This window comes from Diabrotica undecimpunctata, unplaced genomic scaffold (assembly GCF_040954645.1).
Source record: "Diabrotica undecimpunctata isolate CICGRU unplaced genomic scaffold, icDiaUnde3 ctg00002052.1, whole genome shotgun sequence".
Lineage (NCBI taxonomy): Eukaryota > Metazoa > Arthropoda > Insecta > Coleoptera > Chrysomelidae > Diabrotica > Diabrotica undecimpunctata.
The window spans coordinates 1-23,193 of NW_027313100.1; the positions used below are offsets into that span (position 1 = coordinate 1).

Genomic DNA, 23,193 nt, shown 5'->3' on the forward strand with positions numbered 1-23,193 from the left:
CGCGCTATCTCAGAGTCGGTCACCGGTGAACCCCACGGCCCAATCAAAATCTTCATGTGCCGGTCACCGGTGATCCCCATAACGATCAATATGATAAATAATAAAAATATTAGCAAAGTCTGTTGCATGTATTTTCATTTTATAACAAGCAACCTAATCAATAGTACCTAATGATTGTTAACGAAACCTTACTTTATTTTATTTAACTTAATTAAAAACAATGAGCGAAAAATCAAATTAGTCGAACATGAAATTTATTAATTAAAACTACACCTGAAATTACACATTATGCAAATCATATTTCCCAAAACCCTCTGTGACTAAATTCTAAAAATGAATATAAAACCTACAAAGCAAATCTACGTATACAGTGTAGGGAATATACGAACCCGGATATTTCTTAGTCAATCCCTTTTAACAATCGTATAGTTGAACCCTGAATACCCACTTAGGGATAAAATATACACACATATACACACATGTGCTTATGCTCTTGTTTTGTAAACAAAAAGTCCCAATTGCAATCACTGGACACTTAAATTAATGAACATTTGTGCTTGGTTGGTAGTTGTTTCTTTTTTAATAAGTTATTTACTCTGAATATTAAGAACCTTTACAGTCTTTAGAATATCCAAAAAAAACTACAAATTGCTTTGTAAGTATAGAACTTCACCATCGTAGTCGTTTACTTATAAAAGTCATCATTATGCTTGTAGTGAACTGAGGAAGATTTTTTACCTATGTAAAGTGTTACCTTTTTTGTAACACCCTATATATATATATTTATATATATATATATATATATATATATATATATATATATATATATATATATATATGTAAAAGATATAATCTTTTAGCGAAAGCCGCTATCGCTTTATTAAATTAAATGGCCAAATATATGGCCTAGGAGGACAAATTCGTTAAACTTCCCGTGCTCGAATCGGTATCAATAAAGTGTTATGATCATTTCGGCCTAGCCCAGCCTCATCAGACACTTTGGGCTGATACAAATTCAAACTCGGAAAGTCCAACGAATGTCTCCCAAAACTTCACTACAACAGTAGTTAGCTACAAAGGCGCCACCTGCTTTGGCGGCCGTGAACGAAAACGATATGATAATATCGTTTTCTGTCCTCTGCGCTATGCGAAATGTGTAAAAGATATAATCTTTTAGCGAAAGCCGCTATCGCTTTATTAAATTAAATGGCCAAATATATGGCCTAGGAGGACAAATTCGTTAAACTTCCCGTGCTCGAATCGGTATCAATAAAGTGTTATGATCATTTCGGCCTAGCCCAGCCTCATCAGACACTTTGGGCTGATACAAATTCAAACTCGGAAAGTCCAACGAATGTCTCCCAAAACTTCACTACAACAGTGTATATATATATATAGATACAAGAATTACTGGATATTAATGACTGTCAATATAAACAAACAACACAGTTTATTAGGGTTGCAGTCAGAAAATTGGCCGGGATGTTAATGAAACACTCTATGAGTATGACTTTTTGTCTAGCTTTCGGAATGGTTTTATTCCTTTTTCAAGATACTGTAATAAGAAAAAAAGTGTAAATATTACACCTAATTACTTTTTAATCATAGGATTTTTTCTTTTTGTTTCCTATGTGTCAGAGTTAAAACACACCAGTAAAAGATGACAAAGTAAATTTTTACTATTTGTACCTAAATTTTAAAGAATTTTAAAATGTATTTTGTCCAGTATTTTATATTTTATATGTGTGTTATTAATGTTGAGTGTCTATGCTTTTACAAATAATCTCAACGACTAGTAAGTTGCACTGAAGATTTGTGATATTTTATAAATATATACACTTTTTTTCTTATTACAGTATCTTGAAAAAGGAATAAAACCATTCCGAAAGCTAGACAAAAAGTCATAAGAGTGTTTCATTAACATCCCGGCCAATTTTCTGACTGCAACCCTAATAAACTGTGTTGTTTGTATATATATATATATATATATATATATATATATATATATGATATATATATATATATATATATATATATACTGAAAAAGCGATAAACGCTTGTCATCAACGCTGATCAAATAGAATACAAAACTCAAATATTTGGGTGTGCAGCGGAAGATAGGACAAAGAAGTACTCTTTTTAGTTAACCAAGCTTTCGCAAATCTTTATTTGCATCATCAGGGTGCTACAATAAACAAAATTAGTACAAAATACAGAAAAGAATTATTTTGCATCTTATACTAATTGAGGTTAGTTGTCGTGATGTTTATTAAATGAAATGTGCAACTCATTTGATCCCTACAAATGATGGCGAAAACTATCCAAAATTGTTTTTAAAAAAACGTTCTTTAACAAATACATATTTAAAACACTTTAAAACACATATACAAGAACACTCAAATAAAATTATGTTAAAATAATTACAGAACATGTCATAATATAAAATTTAGGTTATAAACATTCTTATCAGAAACAAAAGAATTGGTTGTGAATTCGTTACTGCCAACTTAAAACGATAGAACGTTAGATCTTAATGATAACAATGTAAAGGTAATAGTATACCTGATAGACGCTGAACTTCTTGAAACAGAAAAGGTAAAAAGACTACCTACTTGTTCTAATATAAGTCTTTTTACCTTTTCTGTTTCAAGAAGTTCAGCGTCTATCAGGTATACTATTACCTTTACATTGTTATCATTAAGATCTAACGTTCTATCGTTTTAAGTTGGCAGTAACGAATTCACAACCAATTCTTTTGTTTCTGATAAGAATGTTTATAACCTAAATTTTATATTATGACATGTTCTGTAATTATTTTAACATAATTTTATTTGAGTGTTCTTGTATATGTGTTTTAAAGTGTTTTAAATATGTATTTGTTAAAGAACGTTTTTTTAAAAACAATTTTGGATAGTTTTCGCCATCATTTGTAGGGATCAAATGAGTTGCACATTTCATTTAATAAACATCACGACAACTAACCTCAATTAGTGTAAGATGCAAAATAATTCTTTTCTGTATTTTGTACTAATTTTGTTTATTGTAGCACCCTGATGATGCAAATAAAGATTTGCGAAAGCTTGGTTAACTAAAAAGAGTACTTCTTTGTCCTATCTTCCGCTGCACACCCAAATATTTGAGTTTTGTATATAAATATATATATATATATATATATATATATATATATATATATATATATAAACTAAGGTACACTCGAAGAGTGGTGGGTTTTTCGGTCAAAGTGGAGAAATAAAAGACAAAGAAGGTGGCTACTTCATCTATTTATTGAAGACGTTTCGCTTTCTGCTCAGACAGCATCATCAGTTCATCTAAAAAGAACAATATGAAACCAAACATCCATAGAGAAGTTAAAAAATGTGTGTTACCTTACAAAGACATGTAGCAGTCAATGATGTTAAAAATATGAAAAAGCTTACGAAACGGGACATTTAGAGTTAAAGTTGTATAAAACAATTAATTGAAACTAGGTATCGCTTGCAATTTAACAAAATTGGCACAGCAAAAGAACATGTGATAAACATACATGTATATAAAAAAGTTATTATAAAAACTTAAGTAAAAAACATTAAGGTTTATTTTATAGTGTAAAGAACTAGAAAGATCGTGAGAATGCACTTCCAACAATTTATTTATAATCAATTAGATTTTAATTTTAACTTTAGGTAACATTATTGAATTATTTAAGATTAATATAGTAATAAAGATAAAAATGAAGTTACCAGTCTTAAGCTTACTGAATCTCGCAGGTAAATGAATTTAGATATATATATATATATATATATATTATATATATATATATATATATATATATATATATATATATCTATATTAATTCTAAACCTAAAATTAATATTGTTAGAAAAATTAATATCAAAGTCACAAGGCTTTCGGGTTTTTTTTTTCATTAGTCAATTTTCATTACACCGGTCTTTTGACATTGTCTCTGATGTGTTTTGCAGAGCTTCCGGGGGTCTTAGTTTTCTAGAGACCTGATGTAACCTAATCTATTTTTAGCCAATGGATTTCTTATCACATCACTAAAATTCCCAATTTAAATGACGTTTTGTTAACTGACGAGGCTACTTTTGGAAGACGTATACGAAATTACAGTCACTTATAAGACGCGCTATCTCAGAGTGGATTTACCTCAGCTCAGCTTTTGTGAATTAATATTTCCAAATAGGTGTCCCCACTTGGTATTCAGCAAGGGCGCAGCTCTCTAATAATAAATTTGTTAATAAGGTTAATTTTGCATATTGTTAAATACTATAATCAAATAGTTAATCAATAAATCTTATAATATTCAGTAATCCTTACACTTATGATATGATACATATTGTGTTCGTCACAATCTGTGTCTTCCCCCGGTATAAATTGATGTCCTAGCCATCTAGAAATATTTGTGCAACTTTAATGTAAATAATGGTTCTATTTGCTTTTAGTCAATCACTTTACATAACATCTGATGTTCCCCTGGTAATTAGTTAACATTACTTAAATATGTCAAATAATTGGTTCATTCCAATAACACAATTGATGCACTTTGGTTCACTGGCACGTGTAATTTAATTATTAGCATCCGGCGTATTATTGCTTCACTATTTGACTGAACTGATACCCATATAGTATCATATATTATATATAAATATATATAAATATATATATATATATATATATATATATATATATATATATATATATATATATATATATATATATATATATACGTCTTCATAACAAGGCGAGATCCGATTAAATCGAGGACAACCCGAGATCCACCAATAGGAAATTAATTATTTGAGTATATTGTTCATAACTATCTTTATAATTAACATATTAATCATGGCACACTTAGAGGGGAAAAGATTTTTGAAGTTAAATTTTTCTGATAAATTAAAAACGAAACGAGATGCGTAGCTGAAAAGGGAAGGGGAAGACTTATATACAAAATTTTAGATATTTTCCGATCAACGCGAGATCCCACACTGTTGCCAGCTCTAAAGGGTATTAGTCGAGCGACCAGAGCTCGTCTTGTATTGCATATTTCCTACTCAAGGAGTAAAGTTATTTGCGGTTACGGTGTTTTATATTTTAAAAATGTCTCGAGGGCAGCGGTTAGTTGAATTAGTGAAACAAAATTCAAAGATAACAGAAGGTAAGTAATAATTATAATTTTTCTGTATATAACCAAATAATTCAACATAAACTTTATAAACCGAATAACTAAAATGCTCTGTTTTATTGAATTTGTTGAATTCTATTCTCAAAGCTATTTTTGTTTATTATTTATGTACAAAATTAAAAAGGGGAAATTATTTAAACTTAACAGTTTATCTGTATAAGAAAAGCTATCATTGTAACATTCTAATCGTGTTTTTACATAAAAATATTAGTTTTGCACAAGAGTAAATACGTTCCATATAGTAGAGTAAATCGACTGACAAAAATTTATTATTTACTTATTTGTCAATAAATTTGTTCTGTCTTAAATTAACTATGCTGTGGCTTTTTAAATGTTGTAATTTTTTAGATATTGGTCAGTAAGAATTTCTCACAGTGATTTGTTTTAAATAATTCCCTTGACTTTAGTAGACTGATTTATTTTCTTTTTTTAATAGGTCAGCACTTCGAAGGGCAAAACTGTAGAATGTAGTCTGCGGAAAGGAAGGGTGTGGAACAAGAGAGACCGCTGCCTATACTGCAGTTTGGACGTAACAAATTTTTCGAGGCATATTTTTAGAAAACATCCTAAAGAGGAGAGTGTTTTAAAAATAACCATGTTACCCAAAAGAGATATTGCTAGAAAGCATATGTTAGATCTCCTAAGAAAGCAAGGGAATTTTTCATATTTGCATGCAGCCGATACCATTAGACCTGTCCAGAGACCTTCGTCTTTTTCAAATTCTAATACTGTATCAGCAGATTACTTACCCTGTATATACTGCAAAGGTTTATATAAACAAAAATCCCTAAAGCGACATGCAAAAAAATGTTATTATAATAAGGAAAACAAAGCAGTAATTAAATATGCAAGTGAAGGCCAAACCATGCTTTCATTTACAGAATCTCGAAAGAGATTTTTGGATAAATTAAGATTGAAATCTGAAATTTTTAATTCGATGCAGGCTGATCGAATTTCATTAAATGAAAAGGGAGATGTAATAATATGCCAATATGCGGAAGATTACTTAAGAAAGCATAAAAGGACCCATATAAGAAGTGCTGTTTCAAATCAAATTCGTGAATTAGGCAGATTTTTAATTCCTCTACAAGATTTGTATGGCATTTATACTATGATAGAAGCACTTAAAGCTGAACTACGCCCAACTGGTTTGATAGACTGACAAATGCGAACGGCAGACGACTCTGTGCCTATCTCGAAAACAAAAACAACACCACTGTAGCGGGTCCAATGGACCCAACATGCTTCCATGGAGAACTTCCCTCGCACGTAGACTTAGCAATTCTACATAATATAGGGCAACAATACGAAATAAAATCAATAAATGAAGGCAATTCCACACACAACGTAATCGTCATGACCCTAGGCGCAGTGGAACTAAATCCACTGCAGCCCCATCGAATAAAGAAATCAAACTGGCCTAATTTCAGAAGAGTACTGAGCGAAAACATCGGGACAATCCCAACAATTAACAACATAGAAGAACTCGAAGAACGTATAACAAGATTAGAACAAACAATAATAAATGTTATCGATGCCAGCTCAAAAACGGAAACAAAAACAACACAAAAAGGAAGATTCCAAGAAATATCAAATAAGCTAAAAGATCTCATTAAAGAAAAGAATAGGAAAAGAAGAAGAGCACAAAGAACAAGAAATCAAGAAGACAAAAGAATTGCTAATGAACTAGACAGAGAAGTCAAAAGAAGGCTAAATGAACACAGAAGTGACTATTGGGACAAATATATCCAAGAATTAAACCCGAATAAATCTGCATTCTGGAAAGTATCAAAAATACTCAGAAAGGATAAAAAAACCCATACCGCCCCTACACGGAGAAAATGGAATGGTATATAACGAACAAGAAAAAGTTGAAGTAATGCGAAATACACTCGAATCCAATAATATGAAAAACCGGCAGAAGACCTAGACTTCACGGAGGAAGTAGAAAGAAGCGCCAGACGCTTAAGAAGAAGAAAGGGCATAATCGGCTAGAACACACAAGTAGAGAAGAAATTAAAGAACTAATCAAAGTACTAAATCCAAAGAAAGCAGCCGGGCCAGATAAAATCACAAACAGGGCAATTAAAAATCTACCAAACAAAATCATAGTGTATATCACGAATATAGTTAACGGTATACTAAGACTAAGATACTTTCCAGACAGGTGGAAAGAAGCAGAAGTTATAATGATAGGAAAACCGGGGAAAAACGAGAGCTTTCCACAGAATTATCGACCAATAAGTCTCCCATCATCACTAAGTAAGATAGCTGAAAGAATAATCCTAAAGAGACTACAAACATAGTTAGAAATAATTGGAACGATCCCAGAATCACAGTTCGGTTTTAGATCCAGACACTCCTGCGAACTATAAATACTTAGACTAACCGAATTTATCACTAAGGGATACAACGAGAAAATGTACACTACGGCAGCCTTCCTAGACGTCAGTAAGGCCTTTGACAGAGTCTGGCATGAAGGCCTGCTTTATAAGATTAGTCAATATGGATCCCGGTCAACCCGGAAAAAACACAGGCCGTCATGTTTAGAAAAAGGGACAAATACCAAACATGGAACTAAGTCTAGCTAATGAAAACGTAGAATGGAGCAATCAAGCTAAATACCTAGGAGTGACCCTTAATACAACTTGCCTCATTAATAGGCAGGAAAAGCAAGCTAAATTTCTTCACAAAAATAAGGGTAGTAAATAGCATAATCCTTCCAACGTTAACTTACGCATCAGCAGCGTGGGGACATACCTGTAAATCAAACAGGAAGAAACTTCAAGTAGCACAAAACCAGCTAATTAGAGAAGCACTAAACGTACCGAGATATGTACCACTAAGGTACCTATACAGAGATACAAAGCAGAAAAGAATCCTTCATACAATGAACGAAAAGGCATACGAGATCTTCAACGAAATAAGAAACCACCCCAACAGAAAGCTGAGAGAGCTAACGGATTATGATGCAAATATCAGGATGACATATAGACGACCTAAACAACAGATAGCTGGATATGTCCCAATAGCATAAAGACAAATGAGTATTGAAATAGGCACAGAGTAGTCAAAGGCAACGCGGGTTAGAAGTAGAAAAAAAAAAGGTAAGAACTGGGGTCTTGGCATTTTAGAGTTCCGGACACCAGGCCTTGCTCACAAAAAAAAATATCTTAGTTTTAGTCTTAGTATTAGTATAAAAATCGGGAAAATACCTTCTAACACTGCGAATAAATTATAGTGGCAAGGAATAGTTTAGTACCTATTCATAGTTTTCCGGGTCTTCAATCCACAATCTGCGCGATACTGACCCTGTCACACACATATGCACCAAGCGAGAGTACAAAGAGAACCATAAGTTCTCTTCGTACAGCCAAAATTTTGGCTTAGGCCCTTAAGGCAGGTCTATTTGGGAGACCAGCACCGCGATTTTCTGAGCATCGAGGCCATGTACGACAAGCATGGGCTCGGTGGCCAGACCAGTCGGGTGCCCAGCTGGCGAGGAGAACAAATTAAATTTTGCCAAATCGGCAGCTGAGTGACCGAACATACACTTTCCCTGTGCGGAGGGACACCAACTTAGGTTGATGCCTCTCCGTGCAGGGCACACACTTTTTTAGGGACAACAGTCCAAAGTAATGCTAACACCAAAGTAAACTCAGTAAAGTAATTAGGGAGAAAAGCTATCTAGCTACCCCTTGATTTTAGGTGGCCTAACCACAACCATGTAGATACGGAGAGTGTTGTTTATTACCCAAATCGCCCGACGTAAAGTTCATAAGCCTTCACTGCGTATGTCAGACGTAGTGAAGGGGTGGAGGAAAAACCTGGGAGTCAGATAGGTACCGAACCAGAATGATTGATTCTTCTGGAGCGAGACCGGTTTGATCTTCGGACATGTAGATCCCACTGACTAGCAGTGGTATACACATATCACTAGGGGTTGGGTTGAACGCCTAGCGCGCGCGCGTGTGTGTGTGTGTGTGTGTGTGTGTGTGTGTGTATTTGACGTACAGTGTCCAAGTTTAGCAGAAATGAACTACATATATTGAAAAATATTCCCTTGGAATCTCAATATAGTACGTGAACAGCATAGTTGGTCCCTTAATTATAAATGATATGCAAAATAGATTTGTGTTAATAACTCTCAATCAAATTGAAAGCGGTTGGGTTTATTTTATAGATCTTTTAAAAGCGATTAAAATAAATTTTTAACATTTTTTGTAAAACGAACAATGGAGAAGATATATAAGAAAAATTGTAAAAAATTATACTACAAATAAACAATATTCCGATACGACGTCTAGTTCTCGAGATATTTGACAATCGCCTTTCTGGACAGAGCTCTTTAATAATGTAAATATTATTATTCAAACCAGAAATAAGCTGAGGGGTGGGAGAGAGCTGACTGTAAAATTCATTTGCGATGTTGCCAAGTTTACCGGATCTCGGGTTGTCTACAAAATGTATATTTAGCATATACACAACGGATCACTCGCCCTGACCTCTACAGCGAATTTCGTGGAACTACTGCAATATAAAATTCGCCAAAAGGGGTGCAAAATGAGATCCAGACAAAAATCGATTTCCTTGTACCCCCATCATTGTTACATCGAGATATCACTATATACACGTGAATACAAGGTGAGATCCAAAATCGGATCTCGCCTTGCAAAATGGATCTCATCTTGTATAGCTTATGATACAAACGGATCTCGCATTGATATGAAGACATATATATATATATATATATATATATATATATATATATATATATATATATATATATATATATATATATATATATATATATATGTATGTTCTGAAAGATTTCCGCGGTTAGTACCATTAAAACTACAGCAATATGAAACCATGCAATCATCATGCAACCTCTTCTGTCGACTGCTGGACATAGGTTTTTCCCATTTTTCGCCACTCTCCACAGTTCTGTGCGTCTTGTTGCCGTTTTTTGGATATTCGTTTAATATTATTCCATCCAGCGTGGTAGTGGTCGTCCTTTGCTTCGGTTGTCTTCTCTTGGGCGCCAGTCAATTAGTTTTCTGGTACATCTTGAGTCTTTTAGTCTCGCTATGTGACCTGCTCAATTCCATTTCAGCTTGGCTATACGTTCGACGATATCAGTGATACCTGTTCTTTTCTTTAGGTCTTAGTTCCTTAGTCTGTCTTTTTTGTCACGCCGAGAATCGATCTTTCTATGCGCCTTTATGCCACTCGCATTTTTAATGCTGTTGTTATTGTGAGAGTGAGAGTTTCTGCTCCTTATGCCATAGTAGGAAGAACGCATTGGTCAAATGTCTTTCGTTTCATAGTTATCGGGATGTTGCTCTTAAAGATGTCTCTTAGTGAACAATACGCCCCCCAAGAAAGTGATATTCGTCGTTGAAATTCACAGGTCTGATTATCCTTGCTTATTCTGATTTCATGATCGAGATATATGTACTTTTCTGTCGATTCTACCACTTGATTTTGGATGGTTAGGTGTTCGCTGGGAACGAAATTTGTCATAAATTTGATGTTACTGATGTTCATTTTTAGACCTATTTTTAAAGATTCGTTTTCTTATTTTTATAGCGCATTTGTTGTGCTTTACACAGATTTTCGGTAATAAGTACTATATTGTCGGCAAAATGCAGATGATTGAGCATTTCCCTGTCTATTTTTATTTCTCTATTTTCTTAGTTTAGCATTTTAAAGGCGTATTCGAGGACCGTTATAAATAATTTAGGTGAGAGAGTATCGCCCTGTCTCACACCTCACTTTATATGAATTTCTCTGGTGGTAACATGTAGTTTTACACGCATTGTGGCGTTTTAATACAATGTTTGTAGTAACTTTGTAAGCCGGTAGTCTATTCCACTATTGTTCAGAGCAGATATATCGCTGTCTAATTCCATGGTATCGAAGGCTTTGTGAAAGTCTACGTAGATAAGCACCAGTTATCTGTTATATTCTATTGATTTTTCTATTAAGATTTTTAATGTTTGTAGGGGATCGTTTGTTTCGAATTTTAAGCATAAGCCAGCTTGTTCTCGGGGCTGGTAGAAATCCAACTTTTTTCTAGTCTTCTAGTCATAATTATTTGGGTAAACATTATATATATATATATAAACATTATGTATATATATATATACATAAAAATATTGTTGTTTTGTTGACAGTTGTTTATCTTCTATCCGGTCTACTAACGTCGTCTTTATAACCATTGTATTCCGATTTTCTTTGTTTCACACACGATTCAATAATGCAACTTAATAACATCTTCTAAAAAACCCTGTTTCAACAATTTTAATTTTTCTTTCTCTATGTCTATGTCCATGAATATTTTCCCGTCTGTGTTGTATAACATATTAGGTTTATACCATCTTTACAGACCTGTCAATTTTTTAAGCCTTTTGTAAATATTAAAGCTCTTTTTTTTGTTGTAAATCCTCAATTTCTTTGAACTTTCTTATACAATTTCCTCGCCATACATTCGTCTGGCATTTGTCCTTCTTCTATAATTCTACTAAACCCACCTGTTAGCCAACTTCTTTTGTCGCCGCTAAATTAGTCCACATTTTCCCAGGAATATCATCTGGTTCAACTGCCATACGTTTGTTTACTTTTTTAAATTGCTTGTACAACTTCCATGTTTGTTATTGGTGACCATATATGTTACTGTCTTCGTTTCCGTTAACTTTTACTTATACCATTAGTAGCAAAAGTTTACTTTTACCATTACAAAGTATTTATCTAAAGTTTATATCTAATTTAATAATAAAGTTTCGACTTAAACTAAGATAAGTAATCTGAATAATATTCTCAACTACCTACTTATTAATATTTATCAAACATGATCAGACAATCCCGCTTGACTATCATTCTTAACAAAAACACTTTTCACTAGTGTATCCTCCGTCAGTCCAGATATAATATTATTGCAGTATCAAAATTATGTCGGTTAACTAAAGAAAAAATCCTCAATTTTTGACAAAACATATTACCATATCAACGATAATATACGAGCAAAAGGTGTCCAACGTAAAATTTAATTTTTAATTAGAATAGTGGTATTAAAATAATATTGATATAATCATTTCATTATTATGAGATTGATATATGATTGCCAATATAATAATCGATTATTACCTACCAATCATTAAACTAAGCTGCATAGCATGCAAATACATGTTTAAAATAGCCTCATAGCAATAAATTATCCTACTCATTGATATTTCAGTACAAACATTTGCGGCTTTTAATGATTTCCGCTTATTCTGTAGCGCTTTAATGGACAATTTGTTTAAACTGAAATTTCGATTGGAGTATTCATTATTACAGACTAGTCGTATACGGAATGATGTGCCATCCAAACTGTCATTACCCTTTCAGCAACGGTTAGTAAACGTTTATGTTGCAATATTTTTTGTAAATAAATTCATCTAAAGGGTACGTTTTATCAATATCACTTTGAAATACACAATAATATATTTTTCAAAATAAATTAGTAGTATACCAGATAGTCGAACCATATCGCCGAACTTAAAATCAATAAATACTCCAGAGTATGTCCAAATACTAAAAGGTGTAAGACAGAGCCGTATATCATCTTTAACGATTTTTAAGATATACGTAAAACAAGTATTTAAAATTGTTCTAGAAAACATACAGATAAAATAGAAGATCCACAAGTGCTGGTTATAAGTATTAATCATACAGTACAAGAATATGGCGTCAATATTAACATCTAAAAGACTAAATTTATTCCAAGAGATCGAAATGGAAGAAATATCCGAACGTACACAAATAATTGAGCTATGAACCGGAGAGTTATGCGATGCCTTCAAAAGATCGAAACTGGAGACATCACATTTGAGTTGGTAAAGTATGGACCAAAAATATTACATCAGATGTTCGTTCAACTATTTAACAAATGCTTAAAAGGACAAAATATCCCTGATGATTGGAATGTTGGATACATCAACTCAATATTCAAGAAAGGGGATAAACGCAAATGCTCTAATTATAAGGAAATAAGTGTTATCAGCTCAGTGGGGAGGTTGTACGGTAGAATAATAAAAAAAGAATAGAATCAGAATACGAAGACATAGAAGAACAAAATGGATTTAGTGCAGGAAGATTATGCATTGATGGTATATTCGTTTTGCAGCATGTAATCGCAAAACGGAAGGCAAGGAATCTATCTACCCACCTATTGTTTGTAGATTTAGAGAAGGCATACGATATGGTACCTTTGAAAAAACTGTTTCAAACGTTGACGCAAGTAGGTCTCAGTAGAGATAATGTGGATGCTATCGCAAATATATACAAAAATGCAAGAAGTGTCGTTAAAGAAGGAAACTTTATATCTGAATCATTTCCAATAACAAAGGGGCTTAAACAGGGATGTTGTCTATCTCCGACCTTATTTAAAATATATATTCAATCATTGCTAGAGCAGTGGAGGAAACAAGTATCCGGAATGGGAATAGACATAAGCGGTGGTAAATGTCTAACAACTTAATTTTTCGCAGATGATCAGGTAGTCGTAGCGAATGATGAACAAGACATGGACTACATGTTTAGGAAACTAAAGAAAGAATATGAAAAATAAGGCCTCAATATGAATATGTCAAAGACAGAGTATCTTAAAATAGGAGATGATGAAGAAGATCCAGAGTTAGAAATTAGAAACACAAAAACATGCAATGCATATATCTAAATATCTCGGATCTATATTATCTGAAGAAGGTACTACCAAAAGAGACATCTAAAACAGAACGAAGCAGAGAAAAAAAGCGGTAAACATTCTAAACTCATTGTGATTGTGAGTTTTGACTCATTTTCATAATACTACATAATAGTATTATGGATTCACATTGGAATTTTTTTCATCATTGTAAAATCAAATAATAGAATTAAAGTATGCAAAATTGGGATATTGAGAAGACTACTTAAAATATCCTGGATAGACAGCTTTATCAAGAAAAGCAACTTCATTACTCATGTGCTCATTAAAACTAGTTAAAAATTTCATTCAAGGGGATCCGTAGCTGATAAAAAAAAGGGAGTGTGAAAGACGTGTTAGGGTTGAAGCTCAGAAGTAGTAATTTTAGTTCAAGTTAATTTGGAACCTTCTTTAAGTACTGAAAAAATATTTCAAGTATCTACAAAAGAGGTAAAAGAAATAAATTAGACTTACAATCAGTTTAATTTTACTACCCAAAAAGAACCACCCGGTTTCGCTTTCTAAAATTTGCAAAGCATCATCAGGTCAGTGTTACAAAGTAAATTAAATGCTGAAATTATAAAAAGCCCATATTAGGGTGCTGTCTTATAAAGATATAGATCAAAAAAGTTATAGTAATTATGCCAATATTACATGTCTGTGTTTATTAATATGCATAAAATTGCTTTAGCAGACAAAGTAACAACCCACAAATTGGTAAAAGATAATCTGTTGAATTGTAATAAATTAGAAATAAACAAAATACTACTTACATTCCGGTATAAGAGTTTTTATATAATGATTGGTGATACATAGTTCAAACTATCCCGTATTGCTGATAATGGGCGATCTTCGGTCAATCTTGTAACTGTCTGACAATTAAGGAGGAAGTCTCTTGAGGAAACCTCAATTTACTGTCAATAAATGCTAAAAGTCTTGTAGATACTCTTCTGACTCTGAAGGGGGCAAAAATGTTAAGATTAGATATTTATGAAGATAAGAATATGGTTAAAACAATAAATGGCAGAACAAATTTTACGGGAGAATCAACTGCAATCATCTTCTTCTTCTTCATGTGCCATCTCCTCTCAGAAAGTTGGCAACCATTATGGCAATTCGTACTTTTAATACCGCTGCTCTAAAGAGGTCAGCAGAAGTTCAGTTAAACCAAGCTCTCAAATTGTTTAACCAGCAGGTGCGTCTTTTTTTGCGACTCCTTCTACCTTGTATTCTTCCTTTTATTATTAATTACAGCAAGTTATAATACTCGCCCCTCATGACATGTCCCAGATATTGCAGTTTTCTGACTTTAATTGTATTTAAAACCTCTTTATCTTTTCCCTTTCTTCTCAACACCTCGACATTCGTGACTCTATCCACCCAACTTATTCTTAATATCCTTCTGTAGGCCCATAACTCGAAGGCTTCTAATCTGTCAGAAACATCTTTCTTTAATGTTCAAGCCTCCAACCCATAAAATAATACGGAGAACACGTAGCATCTCAGAAGTCTTATATCTTTAAAGAAATTGAAATGTCCCTGCTGCAGAGTACTTTTTTCAGTTTGTTGAAAGAATTTCTTGCCTGCAATCATGAAAATTACTAAAATTGAGAAAAATGTTTTTGTAGTTTATGGTGAATATTTCGAGTGTGATACTTGGATAAAATTCTGGTTTATACGTTCATATGAACTAAGATTTTGATATGGAAGCTTATCAAAGATTGGATGCAAATATTGAAAAAAAGATTAAAAAATGTAATAATAATATTAAAATTAGAGAAAACTCAGTAAACTTTAATGAGGGAATTCCCACAGAGCTTTTCAAAGCAAAATTAAAACCGTAAAATAGTTTCGAAACACAATTCAGATTTCTGCCTTAATCTGAGCCTTCTAAACTTCTAAATTGCAAGGCAAAACAGACGTTGGTAAAGATGTTAATAGAGACATGGGAAATCTAAAATTTGCATTCCACGACATGTCTCTTCAACTAAGCAGAAATCCTTAGCGAATTGGTTTCTTGTACTCATACAGAGAAGATCCGAATAAAATGAAAAAGACAGTCAAGATTTGATTTCATGTAAAAAGTGTCTATGTATCTGTTTATACGTATTTCGCCCTAATAGGGCTCATCAGAATAGCTATTCATAGGCTTTCTCAACGTAAAAAATAAATCTTTTCTGTCTTTAAGAAGCAACACTAAAATGGCTTCGATATAGACGCAATAGCGACATCTGATAATAAATCTGTAAAATAGTTTCGAAACACAATTCAGATTTCTGCCTTAATCTGAGCCTTCTAAAAATTGCAAAAAAAAGGCAAAACAGACGTTGACTGTTCTACTAATCCCAGTGTTCTGAATCGATGATATTGTTACAGGTATTCAAAATATAACCACGACGTAGGGGAGAATAAATTGTTAGGGTGTTCAGCCTATTATCCAGGTGATAAACCTCTAGATTCACTAAGTATTATAAGCGACATAGTTGCCTATTGCATAGGAAAAGGATTACAACAACTAATTATAGAATGTGATGTGTATGCACACGACACTACATGGATAGCACCAATATTAAGGCAAGGGTTGAGTATATTTTGAATTTCCTGTTATGTTAAGGTTAAATTATATTCAGTATAGGAAACAAAATAACTTTTATCGCTAGGGCAAGCAAAGAAGTTTAAGATTTTTTTTTTTTTTTTTTTTTTTTTTTATTTTAATTAACGTGTCTCGACTACGAGGTCATTGACACGATGACAGTATAATACAATATAAAGTATATACAATTTTACATTTGACAATATACAGTACTTATTTTTTCCAAATTTAACCGTTACACTTAATTATTAAACTTTAGAGTTTACTAAGCACTTCAATGTCTTTTAAATATTTAAACAGGTTTACAAATTGCTGAGTTTCACTTAACATTTCTTTAATATTATCTCCCAACTGGTGTTGTTTTCTTTTAGCAGAAAGATGCGGACATTCTATAAGAAAATGTCTGACTGTTAAGAGACTGCTGCAATGGCTGCATGAAGGTGGATCGGTAGATGCCATTAGAAAGCCATGTGTAAGACGAGTGTGTCCAAGTCTTAATCTTCTTAGAATAACCTTGTGTCTTCTGGGCATAGGTGGTAGCTCTAAGGAAGGTATAACTGGTTGTATATCGTGTAAGTGACTCTCAGTTTTATTCCAATTAGCTTGCCATTTGTCATATATACGCTTCTTAAACATTTTCTTAATATCATTATGCAACTGGATATTTGATATAGGTATATCCAAAGTAGAAGCTTCTTTTGCGGCTACATCTGCAGCCTCATTTCCTACAACTCCTACATGTGAAGGTACAAAGACAATAGTGACAATTACTCCATGATCCATAAGTTTATTATATATGTCATGTATTAAATTCACCAGAGGATGATCTGAGAACATGTTTTTGATTACTTGTATTGATGATAAGGAGTCAGTGCAAATCGCTACATTGCGGTCAGTTGGTTCCAACATACGAAAAGCCTCGACGATACCATATAGTTCTGCAACGACTGCAGCGACTACAAACGGCAGGAAGTTTGATTAGTTTTGTAGTGCTGAAAGAGGAAACAACAGCACTACCCACCCCTACATCATTTTTAGAGGCATCTGTATAAAGAACTTTACGAAACTGATTTCGATTAAGTATGTCTAGGAACAATTGTTTAATTATAGCTTTAGGAGTATCATGTTATTGAAAGAGCAAAGGGAAGTATTGACATTCGGAAGTTGCTTATGCCACGGAGGAAGTGTAGAGATATGAAAGGGTGAAGTTTTCAGAAAGATCAAAACCATCGAGAATAGAATTTAGTATGCAAGATAGGGGTTGTGCAGCTCTAGTGGTCTGAGAATGATGAATGAGATTATTTGGTTGTATAATTAGTTGATAGACTGGATTTTGTGGATTGGCTGATAAGCTAGCTGCATATGACAAAAGAAGATGTTGTCTCCTTAACCAGAGTGGTGGTTCGTTAGCTTCACAGTACATACTTTGAGTTGGGCTAGATCTGAAAGCACCTAAGCAGATCCTAAGACCCGTATTATGTACGGAGTCAAGAGCTTTTAGATGTGACTTGGAGGCAGACATATAGACAAAACTACCATAGTCTATTTTTGAGCGAATAATGGATCTGTAAACTGTAAGCAATACCTCTTCGTCGGCTCCCCAATGAAAATGTGCTAAACTTTTTAGGATATTAATATTTTTTTAAGCAGTTGCCTTTCGTTTCCTGTATGTGTGTATTCCAAGTAAGTCTGGAGTCGAAGGTCAGTCCTAAGACTTTATGATGATCAATAACATCTAGTACTACTCCGTTGTATGTCAAAATTGGATTATCTTTTGTCGTTTTTCTGCTAAATCTCATGATTTAGTTTTTTGAGAAGAGAAGGAAAGCCCAATATGCCTCGACCATCTTTCTATATTATCAATGGCTGTTTGCATTAGTCGACAGGTTGTTTCGGTATTCTTTCCTCTGCAAAAGAGTACAAGGTCATCAGCGTATAATGCGTGTTTAACTGGAAGATGAATACTTTTGCCTACATCATTAAATGCCAAACTAAACAGAGTTGTGCTTATAACAGAACCTTGTGGTACTCCATTATGTTGAATACGAGTAGATGACCGCTTTCCGTTTAAAATAACTTTAAAAGTTCTATCATCTAAAAAATTCTGCACAAAGTAGTATATGTTTCCACCAAGTCCACATTGTTGAAGTTTTTGGAGTATTATAGATTTTTGAACAGTGTCAAAGGCTCCTTCTACATCAAAAAAGGCTGCTAATAAATCTTCTTTACAGGCCATAGAGTCGGAAATATGTGACTGTAAAATTACCAAATTATCTGATGTGGAGCGATGAGATCTAAAACCAGATTGTGCCGGTGAAATAATTCTATTTTTTTCCAAAAACCAGACCAATCTTTTGTTTACCATTTTCTCCATTAATTTGCACATGGTGCACGTCAGTGATATTGGCCTATATGAATTAGATAAGCTTTGTGTTTGGTTATGAACTTTTTTAATTGGTATAATATATGATTCTCGCCACAGCTTAGGAAAATTATAACTGTTCCAAATACCGTTGTAAAATTTTAATAAAACAATGATACACGGAGTCGATAATTTCTTTAAGAATATGAAAGGAATGTCATCTGGACCAGAGGCTGTGTTTTTACACAAATCGAGTGCCGTCATTAGTTCCTCTAAGGTAAATGGTGTATTAATAGGATCGATTTCTTGTACAGTTTTTATTGTGGAGGCATTTTCGGTTAATGTGCCTGATGATATGTTAGGTGAGTATTGTCTTTTGGATTTTTGTTACAAACGTATCAGCTAGTAAATTGGCAATGCGTTGTGTGTCATTGATAACGATGTTTTCATAGCTTATACTTTGAATACCAAAACTTGTCTTACGGCCCTGCATTTGTCGTATTTTCGTCCATACTTCCGCAGAAGGAGTGTTGGTTTTTTAGTGATGAAGTATATTCTCTCCATGAAATTTTCTTGTTTTCTTTTAGCACGTATTTTGCTCTGGCCTTTAGTTTTTTAAATTGCACAAAATCTTCGTTATTTCGAGTTCTTCGATATCTGTTTAATGCTTTTTTGCATTGACGAACTGCATATTCACAGTCCTTATTCCACCATGGTACTTTCTTCCGTCTATAGGTTGTAGAAGTTTTGCCAATATGTAAATCAGCTGCAGAGATAATGCAGTGGATAAAAAGGTTCAGAGATTCGTCTACGTCATCAGAAAGAGACAGAAGTGGAAGTTTTTTTTCGAGATACGAGCAGAAGCCAATCCAATCTGCATTGGCGATTCGCCATTTGGGTACATTATAATTACTAGATTTATTCTCGCTATTTGAAATCAGAATTGGAAAGAGGTTGCTATCAAAGAGACTGTCGAGGACATGCCAGTTTAATAGAGATGATGACTTTGGATCAGAAAAGCTCAAATCAATTGCTGAAAATGTGCCAGAAGATATATTGCAGTATGTGCTTGATCCGGTATTTAATAGACAAGTGCTAGAACAATTTAATACATTTTCAATGACTTTTCCCCTTCCAAATGTTTTATCAGAGCCCCACATAATATTATGTGCATTGAAATCACCCACAAGGAGATAAGGAGTGGGGAGTTGATGGATTAAATCATACAGTTCCTCTTCTGAAAGTTTGTAATTAGGTGGTATGTAAATGCTGCATACTGTAATTTTGCTGGGGCACCAGATGGAGACTGCGACTGCTTCAATGCCAGTAGTGAGTATGTGATGTGTAGAAAATAGATCTCTGGAAACAAAAATTGAGGTGCCGCCACTGGCTCTCAGGAAGTCCTTTCGTAGACAATTGTAACCTTCGTAATTTTTAAGTTGTCCAATTTTGGTATCTTTAAAGTTTGTCTCTTGTAAACATATAAAATCTGCTTCTGTTTCTGCGATCAATTGTTGGATTCTTTCGTATCTCGGATAGAATCCGTCACAATTCCATTGAATTAATTTGAAAAGTAACTAAGTAATTAAAAGGTAGATTTTTGGGACTTTTGTGATGTATCTGAGAGATAATCGTCGTCAGTTGATGATTGTGATACTTCAGCGTTGCTATTATCTGTGGTTAAATATTTCTTTAATTTTTTCGTTGTTCTGGTAACTCTACCCTTAACAGATCTTTCTGTTAAAGAAGGATATATCTTATACATATCGTCTAACAGGACTTGTATATCTGTAGTAATTTGCAGAGCTTCGATTACTGGGTTGCCGTTGCCAAATGAGTTCTCGAGGAATGCAATAATCTGATCAGCTGTTAACGAATAGTCATTCGGATTTGTGTTACAGAGATTTTGTATAATTGTCTTTGTGTTGTCTGATAAAATAGCTTCGTTTGTGGACTGCATCCTAGGTTTCTTCTTAACTAATTTTGGTTTATCAGTGCTGGAGGAGTGCTCAGGAGGGGGCATTACATCAACGTCGGATGTCTGATCTTCAAGAGAATTTGTGTCATTAGTTGATGAATGCAGTCGTTTGACACCTGGTGCTGGTAATAATGTAGTTGCTTGAATATTCTCAGAATTTGTATCAATTATTGTAGTTGTTGACAATGTTGATGGTAAATTATTTGATTGCGGCAATGAGGTTGTTTGTGTATTTGTGTTAGGACATTTGTTTGCTGTATGTCCAGGCTGTTTACAAAGGAAACATTCCATACGATCTGTAGACAAGAATATTCTATATGCAATATTCTCATGCTGTATTAAAAGTGACGTTTGAAGCTCGTAGTTCTCAGTAGCTGGAATAACGTAGACTTGACGTCTGAAACTCATAATATGCGAGTACTCATCTCCTGGGATACCTGCCTTTAATAATAATATAGGCGACACCATTTGAAGTCCGAAATCTTTGAGTGCCTGTTCTATGATCTCGTTAGGTATGGATGGACAGACATTTGATATTAATATTCTCTTAGCTGGAGAAATTAGTCTTCTTATACTCAGCTCAACGGAATTTACAGTTACAGTGGAATGCTCTAATATAAGCTGGTCTACAAGTTCGGTTCTTGATAAGTAGATACACACTCGGTTGTTTGATATTTTCGATGCAAAACAAACATTTTTGGGATTAACGATGTTTCCAACTGCTTTAACGTAGTCCAATAACACAAGATTGGGATGAGAATGTATGATAATTGCTTGTTCTTTTTTTGGAAAAATAGGTTTAGGTCTTGTTTTGGCTGCAGCAACGTATGAAGTTGTAGGTGTATTGTTTTCTCCGTCATTTGTTAACATTATTGATTTAGTTACGTTTGAAGTAGTTTGTTCAATTTCGTTGCCCTTGTAGTCAAAAGCAACAGGTTTAGGATTATCCATAGTGGTTGTAATTATTGGCCAGTATCTAGATAACAACAACACACCATTTCGTATTACTGGTTGCCTATAAAATTAGCGTAAAGCGAAAGGCGATTTGAAATATATTAGTGTTTCACTAATGAGCACAAAAAGGTTCAAAGATAAACAAAATAAACAGTTCAATGCAACAATTATAGTCAGATATTAAATATTACATTTACGCTTACTCGTAGGCAAAAGTTAACAGCAGTTTCCAATACACTACACTTTTATGTTTATATGTCCAAAATTTGGTAAATTTACAATCCAAATATTCACTTTAAAAACTTAAATAACGATTCTCGACATACAGAACGGCCTTCACACGTTCAGTCACCGGAATCCAATCAAGTTTAAGATTTAATACTCTACACAAGCAAGATAAGTGATATACTAAATTGATGTGCTTGATAAACCCTTATGTTCGGATTACAGATATATACGATTTAATCTTAATATATTTCCATCAAAAATAAAACACAGAAATCCTGAAAATACAAACTGGGTAGAGTATAGAGAGTCCCTCAGTAGAAATTTTGGGCAAAGTACGAACAGGTTTAAAGGTGTAGAGACCATAAATTCGGCAGCAGAAACGGTAAGCGAAGCTATTATGGTTGGTACTAGAATAGTTTCGCCTAGAATATTTTATTAAAAGCAATTCTCTCCTACCCACTACACAGTATGGATTTCGGAGAGGCCGTACTACTATAGATGCATTGACCCATATGGTTACAGATGCACAAATATGCTATCGATAACAAATACATGTTATGCCTATTTGTTGACCTAAAAGGTGCATATGATGGGGTTGATTTGAGTATTTTAAAAACAAAATTGTGTAGAATGGGTATCAGCAAACAAGTATCAAATAACTTAATAAATTTATTTCTAAACAGAAAAATTTATATTTGTGACTACAAAAATGTACTCCACGGACCAAGAACAGTATATAACGGTTTGCGGCAGGGATCAATGTTGAGCCCACTTGTATTTAATGTATACACAGCAGAGCTGCATAGTTTTATGAATGCCACTATAAAATTTATTCAGTACGTGGATGTTATTTGTTTCTGTACTATTCATAGTTCATATTATGAACGATGTGTTACAGATATAGAGTATATTTTTTGCTGCATGCGTGATTGGTTACACACTATGGGTTTTAGTTTTTCACAGCAAAAGACAGCGGTTATGTGTCTTACTAGGCGCAGACTTCAAACTTCTGATTTGTATACCATAGGTGATTTAACTATACCCATAGTGAAACAATATAATTATCTTGGCATCTATATTAATAATAAACTCCTATGGACCAGCCACATAAAACACGTAAAGCAAAAATGTGAGAAAGGGATCAATA

The 23,193-nt window shown here is 33.6% G+C and overlaps 1 protein-coding gene across 1 annotated transcript; it reads right to left on the minus strand.

The window, feature by feature from the left end:
- Window positions 1–16,779: 16,779 nt before the first annotated feature.
- On the minus strand, window positions 16,780–17,361 carry LOC140431810 (uncharacterized). The gene has a single exon (XM_072519691.1). The coding sequence runs from the start codon at window positions 17,359–17,361 to the stop codon at window positions 16,780–16,782; it is 582 nt and encodes a 193-aa protein (XP_072375792.1).
- Between the last annotated feature and the right edge of the window lie 5,832 nt (window positions 17,362–23,193).

What these genes read in the sequence shown, in the direction of transcription:
- LOC140431810 (XM_072519691.1), bottom strand. Translation starts at nt 17,361, where the DNA reads ATGTTCTCAGATCATCCTCTGGTGAATTTAATACATGACATATATAAT.